This window comes from Toxorhynchites rutilus, chromosome 3 (genome assembly GCF_029784135.1).
Source record: "Toxorhynchites rutilus septentrionalis strain SRP chromosome 3, ASM2978413v1, whole genome shotgun sequence".
NCBI lineage: Eukaryota > Metazoa > Arthropoda > Insecta > Diptera > Culicidae > Toxorhynchites > Toxorhynchites rutilus.
In genome coordinates, this window is record NC_073746.1 from 256,262,650 (window position 1) to 256,279,687 (window position 17,038).

At 38.9% G+C, this 17,038-nt stretch overlaps 1 protein-coding gene and 1 long non-coding RNA gene across 3 annotated transcripts; one reads left to right on the plus strand and one right to left on the minus strand.

Moving 5' to 3' along the window:
- Positions 1-2,732: 2,732 nt before the first annotated feature.
- Positions 2,733-3,582, minus strand: LOC129779847 (uncharacterized). Its single transcript, XR_008743785.1, has 3 exons — positions 3,438-3,582; positions 3,229-3,324; positions 2,733-3,163 (listed from the first exon to the last, which is right to left on the minus strand). It is a non-coding gene; the product is annotated as an uncharacterized LOC129779847 (long non-coding RNA).
- Positions 3,583-10,434: 6,852 nt separating this feature from the next.
- Positions 10,435-12,369, plus strand: LOC129778567 (methionine synthase reductase-like). Of its 2 annotated transcripts, none has more exons than XM_055785534.1 (4): positions 10,435-10,640; positions 10,740-10,877; positions 10,948-11,187; positions 11,238-12,293. In XM_055785534.1, exons 1-4 carry the CDS (start codon positions 10,545-10,547, stop codon positions 12,114-12,116), a joined length of 1,353 nt encoding a protein of 450 aa, XP_055641509.1. In that variant the 5' UTR covers positions 10,435-10,544; the 3' UTR covers positions 12,117-12,293. The 2 variants fall into 2 exon arrangements, with proteins under 2 accessions (XP_055641509.1, XP_055641511.1); XM_055785536.1 differs by having other exon boundaries at positions 10,514-10,654; positions 11,238-12,369.
- Positions 12,370-17,038: the final 4,669 nt, after the last annotated feature.

The following is a 17,038-nucleotide window of genomic DNA, read 5'->3' on the forward strand; positions in this document are numbered from 1 at the left end:
AATTTTCGTCGTTCAACCATCTGATGATTCCTCAAATGGTGCTAAAAGCTATTATGTTGTTCTCGTTCAGTCCAGTAGCTTCTGTTTCCTACACTTTCAACACCGGCGTAGATATCTTCAGTTTGCTTCTCCAAATTATTATTGGCACATATGTGTATTGCTCAAGAGTATGAGATAGTGCTCTGATCTCCTAATTAATCTGAGTTAATTCTGATGTTTTAGGTTTTCAAGTTCAATTCAACAATCAATAGCAAAACGTAGTTAAAAAACACTAAAATTGGTTTGGTTACTAAGTCGTTCAAAATGGTTCAAACTTCGTTTAATTTTTCGTTTTCGGTTGTAGTTGAATCTCTCTAGGTTATGTTTGTTGCGGGTGAATTCAGCATTACAATGGTTTGAGCTTCAATATTTCCTGAGTTGAGTCAATTCCTTCGCTTTGAGCTGTGTGAAAAATAACTATAATGGCTATAATGTGTTTTTAAGTGTCCAAATCGATTGGTGCAAAAATATCATGAATCATGAGATCATTATGAAATATCTGAGCTAGCACTCAAAATTGAACACTTTTCTTACATGTACTTCTCATACGTGCTACAAAATGTAATTCTTTTAAATAGTATTTTCAAATGTTTTAAAAATATGCAAAAGCAAATGGATTCTCACGGCCGCACACTTTCGTATTTTACATTCTCTGTGCTTTAGTGAGAAAAAAATAAACAGTGATGTTTATTTATTCATTATAACGCTAGCAATATAATATTGATAATATAGAATGTAGGACATCACGCTACATTTGAATATTGAAAACAGATGATCAATTATACCCTCTTCTTTAAATAAATACCAATAGCGCCTGAAAAGTACACAAAAGCAATATTACAGAGAAGTTAAATCTCGGTCTGTGACACCGTGCGCGAGTATACGAGTTATTATTTTGCGCGCGAGTACATGAAGGTTAAAACCCATCAGAAATGTCAAAAAAGATTCAGGGGGAAAGGGAGAAATAGTGTTACTTTCCTTATAATAATCCTCTACATAGATAAAGTGTTGTTATTCAAATAAAAAATAAACGAATTAATAAATTATTAATGAACTACATTTTTCCATCAATTAATGCTAGCGTTCAAAATCATATGGGCCCAAAATTTCTTCTAGTAATTATTGATTTTGGTGAGATTTTGAAGATGAAATGAAAAATTTCAATCTCAGAGAAAAATGGTTGCTACAATCGAGCCTAGATCGCCCTCTTTGTAGATGGTCAATATGAATCCTTCCAGGTCTCTGGCATTTGAATATTCGCCCTGATTTGTTATATGATCCGGTAGATCATATAATGCGGCCGTGCGCTCTCCTTTTTTACAAGCTCAGTTGTCCTTTCCACTAGCCTTTCAGTTTTCTTGCTGACTAATCGCTTTCTATATTGGTGACTTCACAGCTTGTCATTCCTTAGTAATTTTAATCCTGCTTCTGTTTTGCTTCTTTTTTTTTTATCGCTATTCCAACCTTTGAAAAAGTGGCCTTCCATCTGGTTGCAACTTCATATCCACGGTATATGCTGTTGGCCGAACTATACTGCCGTTCTACTCATAGTTGTCCCATGCAGTGTCTTAGAATATCAACAAATATTCACGAGTAACGAACATGATTTTGTTCCAGTGTGAATGACTTTTTTTTCAGCTTGAAACACACTGCCCTCATTATATTGATGACAATAACAAACGAGTTTATTTTGTTCATATCGCTGTTGCATGAACAAATTTGCTATAATGAATGAATGCGACATTGAGTGGGGTTCATAGCTTCGCTGTTATTTTTACTTTGGATATCAAAAGCAACAAATTGATATTCATCACATCCGAAACGATATTCGTTCTGGCAGTGAATTTAAGTTCAAAATAAATTTTATTTGGCGGAACGGTAGCAACGGCATATGCAGAATGGATACAACGAGTGGTTTTAGCTACCGTCAAGTCATTTGCGACATCGGGAATTTCATAAGGTATTTCCGAATACGGCATCCGGCAGCTGCAAAACCCTACCGTACACAGCAGCCTCAGGCCGATTACACATTATCCGGTTTCTGCCGGACCGGTTTCAAAAAACGCCTCTGGGTTTGGACGGAAAACCGGATAACAATGTGAAAGAGACCTCGCGCTACACAAAACCGTACATCTCTCACATACAAATACACTACACAAAACTGTACATCTCTCACATAGACATGCATGCATTTATTTATATAGTGGATTGACAGGTACACATTGCTGCAAATATTCCGGCTACATGCAGCTGTTTGCAGACCGAAAATTTTAAAACCACAGCTGCTGCGGCAACCACGAGCGTTTTCATATTGTGTGGCACATCAGGAGCATGGTCAAAGTAAGAGCAGCCCTCACGGCATTAGCGCATCCTGGATCATAACGGTGTTCTTGCAGCACCTATCGTAAATACTTCCGCCCCACTTTAGAATAACTAAATTTAGTCCAGTTGCGGTGTAGTCATTCATACGCTCAGTTATTTTGTTTCTAAACATACACAAATAGCATGATTTTTTCACACGTTCTGTTGCCACATATTGGTTCAACAGTCTCAGAAACAAGTGTACAATTTTAAGACCGAAAAAATAATAACATTTCGTAAGAAGCTAGCGGCACTATTTATTTATATGTGTAATGTGTTCATTTCCTGTGATTGTCTTGGAATTTGTCTACGAGATAATATATGCCCTTCCATTCATTCTAGAGTGTTTTTTATTTCACCATTACAGTAGAAATCTGTACGATTAAAATAACATCATAATTCCTTCCTAAAAATAACATAATGATTCATTCAAATGCTATCCCATTGCTGCATCCGAAGATCCTCGTCCAGAAACGGGCTCAGCATATGCCGCAATTCGTCGAGCACCTACTCCTGGGGCAGCGGTAGCTTCTCGAGCGCATAGCAAATCAACGCACAGCTATTTATACGTGGATCTTGGGCAAAGAATGCCTGACTCAGATATTTTAATTTGAGATTTGGGTGATTTTGTTATGACAGAACCGATGCTTCGGTGTCGGGCATCTCGATCACCGATCACAGATCGGACATTTTGGGCTAGAGTTCCTCAAGCCGAGCCTCGACCACCTCGTCGTCGATCGCGACCCAAATCAGGTCAAACTGTCTGAAATACCCAATAAGAATATTAGGAGAGCTATTTTTGATGTGCTCAAATAAACAAAGACTGACCTCCTCATAAAATCTCGATAAAGTCGCTCAAAATATGCCCTTTGAAGAACCAATTGGAGATTTGTTTGACATCATCGAACTTGTTCAATAGCGAATCTGTGAACAATACAAAAACGGAAGATAATTTAAGAACTCGTAGTTGCTGTGAGCTAAACATAAACAGAAGTTAATTTAATAGCTCGATTAATTTGTCAGAAGACACTACACACCGTTGAACACAATCCATGGCAAAACACTCCATGACGACCTCGTGTGCCTGTGATCATTGCTTCGCTTTGAGCAGAAACTTTCATCACTGAAATTTTTCACTGCAGCTGAATAAAGAAGCGAAATAAAAAATTCAGTGTTCATACCACTTGCAAATTCTGTTTGATTTCAAAATCAACAAACAAACGTCAAATGGCACACACATACTAATATATGGGGCGAAAAATTGCCTGAATTGTACTAATACTAACAGACATGAAAACAACTGTCAATTCGCGTGGAGGTTCGTGCTCCGCTTTTGGGAATTGATAGTGATAATTGATTTTCGGGTGCAGTTAACACATATTTAAAAATAAAAATTATGAATGAAAATTAACATTTTCTTATAAAATATGTTCTTAATGCTTAATGCAATGCAATTGCACGTTCTTTTGCAAGTGATGAAAACCCCCTGAACAAGAATTGTGTTTCATAATAATTTCATATTACAATGATGAGTTTTAGTGACAATATCAAGAAAATTATACAAAAATGGTTAAGTAAAAATCAGTATTACGAGTTTTAAGTGATCACATAATATAAAGTAAAAATTTTCATTAAAAGTTTGAACAATTTAACTGTCTTAAGGTCTGATATTCTCATAGAGAATGATTTACTTTCCCAAACCGGTGTCTGTACCAGACGTCGACACAATACTACTGTCATCGCGTATAATGCTTGTCCGGTCACCGGACATTGCAGTCGCAGTGGACGGCTGCATCACGGCGCCGTGAAGAGGTTGGTACGGTCGAAATTTGCCATTTGGGATTCTAACCGGTCCGGCGGAAACCGGATAATGTGTAACCGCCCACAGGTTAGAAGTTAACAACAGCTGATATTCATTTGGCTGAAATGAAATTCAGTTCTGACGTTTCCGATAATCAAGATAAAAATGACACTGGGTGGAGAAAAAAAACATCAAAATATATTGAAGGACAAAAGTTCATTTGCTCATATTCAGTGGTTGCCTGGATCTGTTATTTTAATTTTCGTTTGGAATATGTATATAGGTTTTCGATGCAACCTAGCCCGAAAATCAATGCATTTGATCTTAGCGAAGATGATTTTTTCCAACATCCCATGTTCCAAAATCGGCAACTGAGAAAAATGTCATCGAAATTTTCTACCATATTTGGCTACCAGAAGCTTAAAGCATTTCAGTTTAGCAATACACTGGGTTTTTTAAAAGCAGAAAACTATTGTTTAATGAAATGTGAACAGATCCCCTCACTTGAATCAATCAATCTTGGTTACGGGCTCGAAAACTCATGGGGGGACAGTTATGCCTAAAATATAAACATGGGACAATTGAACTTGATGTTGTTTTTTAATATACTGGGAACAATCAATAAGTTTTTTTGTGTTTTTCCGAAAGATTATGCATAAAAACATCGTTTTATGAAGAAGGGAGTGATCTGTAACATAAATCTCATTGTTATTAGGCATTCGCTAACAAGATGCACACATGTTCTGCTAAACTTTTTTTTTGAGAATTAGTTCGTTCTTTCGAACCAGAAATGAGTGCAATAGCCTCGCTGAAAGCGTGACATAAAATTCTTGTACTTGAACCGATTTATTTATTATGGATCTACATGGTTATGCTTGGAATATCAACATGAGACAATTGAGCTTGATGTTGTTTTTTTTAAAAGCTGGGAACAAACAATAACTCCTTTGCTCCTTTTTCGCGGTCGAGGCAACAGCCACAATCTGGCTTGCTTGCGCTTTCTGACCTGGTGGACAACATTTTAAATGCTTTAAATATAAACGACCCTCTTAAAAGCATAGTTTTATGTTTGCTTCCGATTGTGAGAACATTTTTGAAAGAAAAATGTGGTTTTTTGGCAGCGTTCATTTCCCTCGATGCCTGATTCAGTGCAAGAGGTCAAGGATTTGACCACTGTAATACAGTGGAATTGCAGAAGCATCATTCCTAAACTAGATCAGTTTAAATTTTTAGTTCACAGCTCTAACTGTGATGTATTTTCTCTCTGTGAAACATGGCTTTCTTCAGCCGATGAGCTGAATTTCCACGATTTCAACATAATTCGCCTCGATCGAAATGACTCGTTTGGTGGCGTACTATTGGGGATTAAAAAATGTCACTCCTTCTATAGAGTCACTCTCCCATCGATGACAGGCATTGAAGTTGTCGCTTGCCAGACACAAATCAATGGCAAAGACTTCTGCATTGCTTCGATATATATCCCTCCCAGAACTACGGTACGCCGCCATCAGTTCTTTGATACTATCGAGGCAATGCCGGAACCGCGGGTAATCTTAGGTGATTTTAACTCCCATGGAACAGCATGGGGATCACTCTACGATGACAACCGTGCCACTTTGATTTATGATCTGTGCGACAACTTCAAATTGACAGTTTTGAATACTGGGGAAGCAACCAGAATAGCCAACCCTCCTGCACGGGCAAGCATGCTAGACATATCTCTATGCTCTTCTTCGTTATCCCTGGATTGCATGTGGAAGGTAATCCAAGATCCCCACGGTAGTGATCACCTACCAATAATTTTATCGATCGCTAATGAATCAAGCTCTCGTGAGTCAGTCAATATTTCGTATGACCTCACGAAGAATATTGACTGGAGAACATTTGCGGAAATAATATCTGAAGCAATTGTTTCAATGCATGAACTTCCTCCACTCGAAGAGTATAACTTTATATCGAGTTTGATTTACGAAAGCTCAAAAGAAACGTGTACCGGCTACCACTTTCCGACGTCGTCCTCCATCACTTTGGTGGGACAAGGAGTGTTCAAAGGTCTACCTTGAAAAATCATCCGCTTTCAAAAAATTCAGGAAAACTGGATTAGTGGAATGGTTTCTAAAGTACCAAGCTCTAGAAGCCAAACTAAAAGGTTTGATTAAAGCAAAAAAGCGTGGATATTGGCGGAAGTTCGTCAATGGTTTGTCAAGGGAGACCGCTATGAGCACTCTTTGGAATACGGCTAGGAAAATGCGTGGCTGGAACCATACAAACGAAAGTGAGGAATACTCTGACCGTTGGATTTTTAACTTTGCAAGGAAGGTTTGCCCCGACACCGTTCCTGCACAAAACGTCGTACGCGACATTCCACTTCAAAGCGATTATGAGAATTTTTCGATGGTGGAATTCTCAATTGCCCTTCTCTCATGTAACAATTCAGCTCCGGGGTCGGACAAGATTAAATTCAACTTGTTGAAGAATCTTCCCGACTTGGCAAAACAGCGTTTGCTGAACTTGTTCAACAAGTTTCTGGAGCTGAATATTGTCCCGCATGACTGGAGACAAGTGAGAGTGATAGCCATACGGAAACCCAACAAGCCGGCTTGCGATCACAACTCGTATAGGCCGATTGCAATGTTATCCTGTATTCGTAAATTGTTAGAGAAAATGATTCTACTTCGTTTGGACAAGTGGGTTGAAGCGAACAATTTGCTGTCAAATACGCAGTTTGGCTTCCGCCGAGGTAGAGGGACAAATGATTGTCTCGCGCTGCTATCTTCTGAAATCCAAATCGCATTTGCTCGCAAAGAACAAATGGCTTCCGTTTTTCTCGATATCAAAGGGGCATTTGATTCAGTTTCCATGGAAATTCTCTCAGAGAAGCTTCATAATCGTGGACTTTCACCAATTCTTAACAATTTCCTGTACAATTTACTGTCAGAAAAGCACATGATTTTCTCTCATGGCAGCTCGAAATCTTCTCGTTACAGTTTTATGGGCCTACCACAAGGCTCCTGCCTAAGCCCCCTCTTGTACAGTTTTTACGTCAATGATATGGATGATTGTCTAACTAGAGACTGCACGCTGAGACAACTTGCAGACGATGGAGTTATTTCCATCACGGGTACTAATCCCGTCGTTCTGCAAAAGTCGTTGCAAGATACCCTGAACAATCTGTTCACGTGGGCCCTCAAGCTGGGTATCGAATTCTCTACGGAGAAAACTGAAATGGTCGTTTTTTCTAGGAAGCACGAACCCGCCCAATTACAGCTTCACCTATCCGGCAAAACGATCCAACACTCTATGTTTTTCAAATACCTGGGTGTATATTTTGATTCTAAGTGTACCTGGGGGAGACACATTGCGTATTTGAAACAGAAATGCCAGCAAAGAATCAATTTTCTCCAAACAATTACCGGAACATGGTGGGGTGCCCATCCAGGAGACCTCATTCAGTTGTACAAAACAACGATATTATCAGTGTTAGAATATGGCAGTTTTTGCTTCCGATCAGCTGCCAGGATTCATATTCTCAAGCTGGAGAGAATACAATATCGTTGCTTGCGTATAGCCATGGGGTGTTTGCATTCGACACATACGATGAGTCTCGAAGTTTTGGCAGGAGTACCCCCGCTTACTCTTCGGTTCACAGAATTATCCTACAGATTTCTCATCCGTTGCAAGATCATGAATCCATTGGTGATTGATAACTTCGAAAATCTACTCCAACTGACTCCTCAGTCAAGTTTTATGTCTATATACCATGAGTACCTTACCCACGACGTGCACCCTTCACCAGGCATCTCCAACCAAGTTTGCTTCCCTTACTTCTGCAATTCCTCTGTCATTTTTTATCTGTCCATGCGACAAAAAATCCATGGAATCCCAGATCACCTACGCTCCGATTCTATTCCGCCGATATTTTCGGCAGAATATGGGAAAGTTAGATCTGATAAAATGTTCTTTACTGACGGTTCATTCATAAACGGGTCCACTGGCTTCGGCATCTTCAATGAAAATTCCAGTACCTCTTTCAAACTCAAAGATCCTTGTTCCGTGTATGTCGCTGAACTGGGTGCGATATATTACGCATTAGGGATCATTGAAACATTGCCCATCGACCACTATTTTATTTTTTCAGACAGTCTCAGCTCAATAGAGGCAATCCGCTCAATGAAGGTTGATAAACGCTCATCTTATTTCCTAACTAGAATAAGACAACTATTGAGTGTTTTGGTCGAAAAATTATTCAAGATTACCTTAGTATGGGTTCCCTCTCATTGCTCGATTCCGGGGAATGAGAAAGCGGACTCGCTAGCTAAGGTGGGCGCTTTAGAAGGCACACTTTTTGAAAGGCAAATTGCTTATAATGAATTTTTCCACATTCCTCGTCAGTATACGCTCGTAAGTTGGCAGCGCATGTGGAGTGGTGATGAGTTCGGTCGTTGGTTACACACGATTATCCCTAAGGTCTCGACGAGGGCATGGTTCAAGGGATTGAATGTAGGTCGTGATTTCATTCGCGTGATATCTCGGCTTATGTCCAATCACTACAACCTAAACGCGCATCTCTATCGCATTGGGCTCGCAGCAAACAATCTATGTGATTGTGGCGATGGCTACCACGACATCGAGCATGTTGTCTGGTCGTGTATCCGGTTCCATGCTGCTCGCTCTCAGCTCTCTAGAGCACTGAGAGCACAAGGCAGACAATCGGATATCCCCGTCCGGGATATCTTAGGTAGCCGGGATCCTGATCTTCTGCTTCATCTATACCTGTTCCTCAGAAACGCCGATGTCAACGTTTAATGATGTTTCCCTCGTTGTGTCCCCGTTTCATATCCCTCCTATCCGATCGATAAACTTTTACTTAGTCGCGGCAATACATACACACACTCTTTACAGACACACGGGCCAAAGGTTGTGCAGTCCACTGATCATTCAACAAGAGCCAAAGGTTGTACCGCTCATGACAACTCTACACGAGCTGATGATTGCGCCGCCATTCTATCCTGGATTCCTCGAGTCGAGAAAGACGCACCACGCTAGATATGGGGTACAGACTAGGGGGGCGTTGCTGATTAATGGTCAGCTGCATCCCAATAGGAAGTATCCCGTGTCGGGCACACGTACAGAGCATCGAAGACTGCGACATACCAATTATGAGAACACTTGTAATACTAACCTCGAGTCAACCGCGAGTAATCGGTTACATATTACTAACATAGTCTAAGCAAACATTGTCAAAATATTGAACTCCCGGCCCCGTTAGGCTGACGCCATATGAGCCTTAATAAAATATATATTTTGGATAAAAAAAAAAAAAAATTACTTTTTATGTGTTTTTCCGGAAGATTAGGCATGAACACATCGTTTTATGAGGAAAACTTGTTGAAAAATTGTCAAAAAGTAACATTGGACAACTATGCGTAGAACGGCGGTATAGAAGCACTATACGTCGTTTCTAACGACAGTGTATTTTGCGCTGACCCTGGCTTCTGCGTCAACCCTATTGGGCTGGTTTCCATGCGTCGTATCTCCCATCTCAATTCAATGAAAAGTGCCTTGAATTGAGACTTAACGTTCTGCGATTCATTGATCCAGTTTTGTGACCATTCATTGAAATCTCTGAGAGATATTTCAGCATACATATTTAACAACTGTTTGCGTATCACACAAGCGATGAAATAATTGTCAAAGTATCGACATCCTAGAAATGGGGACCATCAATCAGAACGTAATAGATCTGGGAACAATCCTCTTTCAAATACTTAATCTGGGATAATAGAGGCTAGAACAGATCATTTTTGTAGTCGCAGCAAAGTTTATCAATCTCAGGCCTTTTTCATTTGTCGATGAGTGAAGGCTGTGTCTTTCAATGACTGTAGCAAGGCGCGTAGAAGTATATCCTAAGGTGGGCCAACTTGCTAAAACAACTCTTCAGCCATCTTGGAAGTCTACTGTGTTTTGTTTGTAAACAAAACACAATACGCTAGTGCCGAAGCTCGCTCCTGATCAGTCTGTCTCTTTCACGCTACAAGCAAATAATTCCCCTTCTGCTTTCTTCGGTACTGCTTTCATATACCGCTCCCCTACACAACTTAGTGACGAAACGGCCTCACCTAGTAGACCCGTCTTGGACTGTAGCACCTTTAAGAATATTTGATTGCGATGTTTTTTCAAAATGAATTACGATGTTTTTGCTACCGAAATGACATTTAAATTTACCATTCAAAAACAAATAATCAAGCTACAAGCGGTTCAACGAAAGTCTTGCGTAAAGCCGGTGAAACAACAGAAACAATATTTCTCAGTTCTCTATAGGATTTTTTTTTATAATTTCAAAATGGATTTCATTGAGCAATTCAAAAATACTACATTGACACTTCCCAAGCTTCCCGCTCACTATATCGACACGATCCGTGCGGAAAACGGACAAGTGGTGAGTCCTAAAATGTCGGTTCATTGAGGACCATTTCATGTCCTACTGAAGTGTTAGTTAACGTACATAATGAATAACTTATAATTCCCAAATTGCCAGATGCCAGATCATCTCCAAAGCACTTCCAAGCAGCCCTTTGGTGCTGCCGTACATAAAACTACGATTCTTAGTTACAAAGTGTTAGCTGAGGGTGATGGTGTCAAAACGGTATACAAAATGTTAATAAAAGAACCTCCGGTAAGTTTCAACTTACAGCTTACAGCTTTCATACTCTGGGTTTCCTAATATTCATTTTTATCGTCCGCAGAATATTGAAGAGTATTATCCGGGTGACACGATTGGAATTTTGACACAGAACTTGTTGTCTGATGTGAACTTTATGCTGGAGCGTTTCCATTTGGTTGAAATTGCCGATTGCGTATACGAAGTACGGTTGGCTAAACCTGTTAAAAGGAAAAATCCAGAAATACCGTCATATGTACCCAAATTTATTACACCGAGACGTTTACTTTCAGAGTGTTTGGACTTTAGAATCATACCACGGAAGGTAGGGGGAGGCAACATGTTTTGCTCATAAATACTAATTTTTTTTTGCAGATATCCCTACAGGTCTTAGCAAACTATACCTCCGATCCGTGCGAAAAGCGATTGCTTGAAATCCTGGCCTCCAAGGAAGGGGCAAGTTTTTACAGTGAATTTATTCTCAAAAATGAGATGAATTTAATGCATTTGCTAAAAATTCTATCGTCGTGTCGACCCTCACTTGCGACGTTGATTGAACATTTCCCTCGATTACAAGCGCGCCCTTATTCTATTGCAAACTTCAATCAGAAAGGACACATAAGCATCGTATTTGCGATGCTGAATAATGGAAAGATTGGAATCACCACCACAATGCTAGAAAACAAACTTCTCTATGCCACGAGATACGATAAAAATATTTATATGTACCTACGACACGTAAAACCCGTGTTTCAATATCGGGAAGAGGATCTGGAGAAAAATATTATCATGATTGGTCCCGGGACAGGCATTGCGCCATATATGAGTTTTCTAGAATATCGCAAACGAGGTAAGCAACTCAACAAAAAGGCAAAGCTAGGTTCGGCAATATTATTAACCAGCTGTAGACATCGGGACAGGAATTATTTATTTAAAGATGAAATACAACAGTATGTAGAACTTGGCCTATTGGATCATGCGTACGTGGCATTTTCTCGCGATAATGACTCCCGATATAAATTCGTTCAAGACATAATAGAGGACAAGAAGGAGGAAATAATCAAGCTTCTGCTTGAAGATAACACTAAGTTGTACTTGTGCGGCGAAGGTCGAACGATGCTGCCGAAAATACAAGACATGATCGCCACGTGTTTGAGCAAAATTAAGTGTATTCCTAAAGTGGAAGCCGACGCACTCATGGCTGAATATAAAAAAATAGGCAGATATCTTTATTATTCTATGATACGCTACTGATATTAGACATGAAAATAAACCTGTGAAATAGCAGAAACGTTCCTTTAGTGTCTATCGAAAATTCCACAATTTAAAATAATGTGTTCGCTTATAATAAATAGGGAAGAGTGATCATCTTATTATACGCCTACAGTTCTGATACATTCGAAATGACACTATAATTACAGAAAAAACTCCATATGTTCACCACAACGTTATGGCGTTGGGGATCACTTAACTAGGAATGGAAAATTTATTGAGTAAATAATTGAATGTGCACCATAGAACGAGTGGTTAACGTAACATCCCGTTCTGGCCGAGTGATTTTTCACCAGAAAAAAATGCCTCCGACTCACACTGGCACTCGAGTTTCTGTGAACTGGTTGCTTAAAATATATTTGAGATTAATGATTAGAGTGTTGAACGCGATTTTCCGCAGCATAGGCATACTCACACAAAACAGACGCGATGCGTGCTTTCATCGAGTCAAAAGAACTGCAAGAACTATGCAGTATGTCCGAAAAAAAATCTGAAACTATTGAAAACCAGAGCAGAGGGTCCAAAACCCTAAGGAGGATGATTTTAACAGCTGTTATCCATGACTATCACGTAGAGAAAAAACACTGGATAAATCCCTAAGCCAAGGAGAGACGCGACCCGAGGATGGGATGAATGGTTGGGGACTTTTATTGAATACCCCGCCACTAACGGTACCGAATCAGCGGCTACAGCAAGAGGTTTAGAAACTTCGATCATGCTTTGTGAAAAAGATGGGATTACCACTCTCCCAAACGAAAGAAACGAGCGGTCAAAACTAACGCAGGACACTAAGGAGGAAGAGGTGGTTTATCGAAGATGCTATGAATTTAGCTCTTATTCAAGAACCTTGGATTTACAAAGGAAGAATACTTGGTATTCTAACAGATTCAGGTTAGTTATTTTACAATGACAAACATGACTCCCCAAGAACTGCTGTCCTCGTTTAGGCAAATATTAAATGCTTTCCTATAATAGAGTTAATTGAACTAAAATTCGTCATGATCAGAGTTGAGATAATTAGCTGTGTCTAATAGCAACCGCTAAGGGAAGATCCGAAATAATAATTGCATCGGCTTATTTTCCTGCCGCAACCCATGAGGTTGCGACGTCCCTAAATTACTGCAGAGAAGTTAACAAAGACTTTATCATCGGCTGCAACGCCAACGCTCACCATACTTTATGGGATTGTTCTGACATAAACAGTCGAGGTGAATGTCTTTTATAATTTCTCTCTTCAAACAACATTGGCATCGTCAATATAGGTAATGAACCAACGTTTACAAACGCAAGAGGCCCAGACAAGAAGTCCTGGGCCTAACACTGTACAGTTCGGAAGTATCTCACAAAATACACAACTGGCACGATTCGGAAGAGACGAAACTCTTAGGCAAATGACTGCATTGAAAATAACCCCATCTTTGCAAGACTCAGTAAGACTCTTGCAAAAGACCACTCGAACGGGCTAGGTTCTCTTAAAAAGGACGGCGGTTTGTTCACAAAATCTCACTCAGAAGTATTACATGGTTATGTGGGTCTACAATAGCGGTACTCAACAGTCTATGCAGTGGGGTCACGAACACGTGTTAGTCATGGTGTCACCGGAACCCTCGGTGTCAAACGCTCCCAGCTACTCTGTGAACGGGCGAAATAGGCCTGAGGTAGGTTTGTTGTGGACAAATAAAGAGATAGGGATAGATAAATAGAGAGAAGAGAAAACAATAGGAACTGAAACTTTGCAGAAAATAAACAGAAAAAACTTGAATTGAACGATTGCAGGGTGTCGACTATCTTGAAAATCAGGGAATTTCAGGGAATTAAAATAATGTCAGGAAAAGTCAGGGAATTTCGTCACCAATCGGAAAAAATTAAATTCCGTCAATTAAAATTTTGATTATTGCAGTAATTAGAAAATTGTTGGTTTTGGTTGGTTTTTCAGTATATGTTGTTTGTCTTTGCCTGTAGGTGAACTTAGTCCTTCCGAAGGGTAAACAGCGCGAAAGTAGACTGCTTTTACATTCGCGATGTTTTACTGGCATTTTTGGCATCAGTATCTGCCGTTCAGCTTCAACCAATTCCCTTCCTTTTTTTCTTCAAAAACTATCGATAAACTAATGCTTAAAAATCATACTATGAAAGCCGAGCTCCTGTGGCGCCTGGAAACAGTTATGTAGCACAAATCACTCCACACTGCTGAAAAATACATTATTGTATTGAGAAGAATGTTTCATGACAACCAGGAAGCTGAGAAGGTCTAACTAGGGCGTGATAAAATGAGTTTTATGACGATTTTTGATTCGATGAAACTATGTAAACTATACATTGCCTTTGGTTTCGGCGAGTCTTTGAACAAGACTACAAAGAGGATACAGATGGATCTGTATGTCAGATTTTAGGATGAAAATGAGAAGGATTTGGTAAATCTTTACATGACGTCAATGTTCTTGGGACTTTCTCAAGCATCAGGATTGCAGCTTTTGAAGAAGGCATGGGAATTATATATTTGAACAAACTTCAGTTATAAACAGGGAATTGGTCATATTACGCGAGCTGCAACTGGTTTTTCAAAATGAACAGAAAAAACTCTTGAATTTGGGTAGCTTTGAATTGCATATTTTACACGGTTCATCAAAGGATTAAAAAAAAGTCGCCAAAATTTTACGACTGACAAATCTTAAAATTTCATCTGAGATGCGAAGCACGTTAATGTATCCTTCATCTTTCCATCATTTATTCCGACTATTGGACTATTGACTTTCTGATATTTGACGGATATTGGTCGTATCAGTGGAGCTCCAACAGATTTATCATTGAAACAATATTGCTAGCAACATAAACAAGTTTGCTCATTATGATCCGAAAAATGAACGACTGAACCATTTTTGGAAAGGACAGGTTTACGAAAGTTCTACCCAAAACGGTCTTCTGTCTCTCATTAGAAACCCCAACGTTGAGAGGGCTTTTCCACTAGCGAAAGTTTTTATGAAAATATGTGGGAGGAAACGGTTGTGCTATGCGACAAGTGTATGATGCTATACTTCATTTTGGACGGATAGCTTCAATAAAGATGTTAGGCTCTTTTTATCGTCATATGAATCAAAGTTAATAAAATGGCTACGGGAAACAAAAGTGGAATCTCTGGAGACAAAACGGGGAAAATTTTACAGAAGTACAGAAGTACAGAAGGAATCCAAAAGAGATAAAACATTTCGTTAAAATCGTAACAGTTTCATGCAATTGATCCAAATCAAAATGAAAATGTCTCATTCTGTACTAGTATTTGAGAGTCCTTCAGGATAACTTTGAACTGTATTAGTAAATCCATTTTTTTAAATCTTTTAAGACCCTCACCAGTCGTCGTTAAATTCAATTAAAAATTCACAAACAATTAATTTATTATAAAATATCGACAGACGTTCTTAAATTTCATTGTTTAAGCTAACTTTATTTTTTTGGGCTGTAGCTCCTAAAAAGTACTTTTAGAGAATTTAATTACTAGTCTACATCTGCAATTTTTCTGAAAAGTTAAGGGAAAATCAGGGAATATCAGGAAATTTATTTTCGGATTTTGAGTCGACACCCTGGATTGTCTTACAAAAAAAGTTAAAAGGTGAATAGGAAAAGAGTAAATTCGTATCGCTACATTCACAAAAGTATACTTAAAACTATACTTATATGAGGTATTTACTTAATCTATATTCTTTTTCTACATAAACTAATTATGAATTGTTTTTAGAAACTTATACAATTATTCTTATTCTAAAAATACTTATTCTAAACAGTGCGGATAATTAGTACGGAAAATATTGAATACGTGGTAAGAAATCAATATAATCAAAATACATTGGAACATCACATCACATTCAAAACATACGTTTAATAGAAACACGATTAATCAGAGACCGGAACAGACAGTTAGCGGATATTTAGAAAAGGCTGAAAGATAGGAGGAAGCACTAAACGTAAGACAAGATTTATCTAAAGCTTATCCTAAACATAAAACATTGTATTATGAACAGGAATTCAAAGTGATCCGAACATTGAACAATAAAAGGACACTACGAATTTGGAAAAGCGACTACCATCTATTTTTTTACCGCGACCCGTGAAGTAACAGATCTTTAAATTCGTTTAGTGCTTTCTCCTGTCTTCCAGCCTTTTCTAAATATCCGCTACTTTACTTTTGTAAATGTAGCGATAATAATTTATTCTTTTCCTGTTCACCTTTTAATTTTTTTGTAAGACAATCGTTCAATTCTTCAAGTTTCTTCTGTTTATTTTTTGCAAAGTTTTGACAGTTCTATTGTTTCTCTCGATTTCTCTATCCCTATATATTTATTTGTCTCCACAACGAACCTACCACAGGCCTATTTCACCCGTTCACAGAATAGCTGTTGTGGGAGCGTTTGACACCGAGGGGTCCGGTAACACTTGATTGGAACCTAGGACTGATTATGATCGTAATGTGGTGATGAGTGATCGAACTTTCTCGTTCAGTATGGGATGAGGGTGGTCTCAGTGCTGCTCAATCATCTTCTCTACTGATGGGTGGAATATGGGTATCAGAACTGTTGGATTGTATGTTAACAAAATGAAAATTTCTGTAGCTATGGGGAACTGGCCAACAGTTTTTCAGACAGAAATTGCTGCAATAATGAATGTATAAATGTCTACCTAAAAAAACAGACATGCTAACATCTGCATAATATCTGTCAAGCGACACTTAAAGCTCTAAATGCTTTCAAATGCTCTTCTAAATAGTCTGGAAATTTTTCATTTTATGGCAACTACGTCAGATAAGATCGGTACAATCGTACTGGATTCCTGGCAACAGCGGTATAGAGGGAAATGAACAAGCAGATGGACTTGCCAGATGCGGCTTAACTCCCCCTTCACTAGTCCAGAAA

Coding starts and splice junctions, on each gene's coding strand:
- LOC129778567 (XM_055785534.1), top strand. CDS start 10,545: ATGGATTTCATTGAGCAATTCAAAAATACTACATTGACACTTCCCAAG. Junction 10,641..10,739: donor GTGCGGAAAACGGACAAGTG/GTGAGTCCTAAA, acceptor CCAAATTGCCAG/ATGCCAGATCATCTCCAAAG. Junction 10,878..10,947: donor TGTTAATAAAAGAACCTCCG/GTAAGTTTCAAC, acceptor TATCGTCCGCAG/AATATTGAAGAGTATTATCC.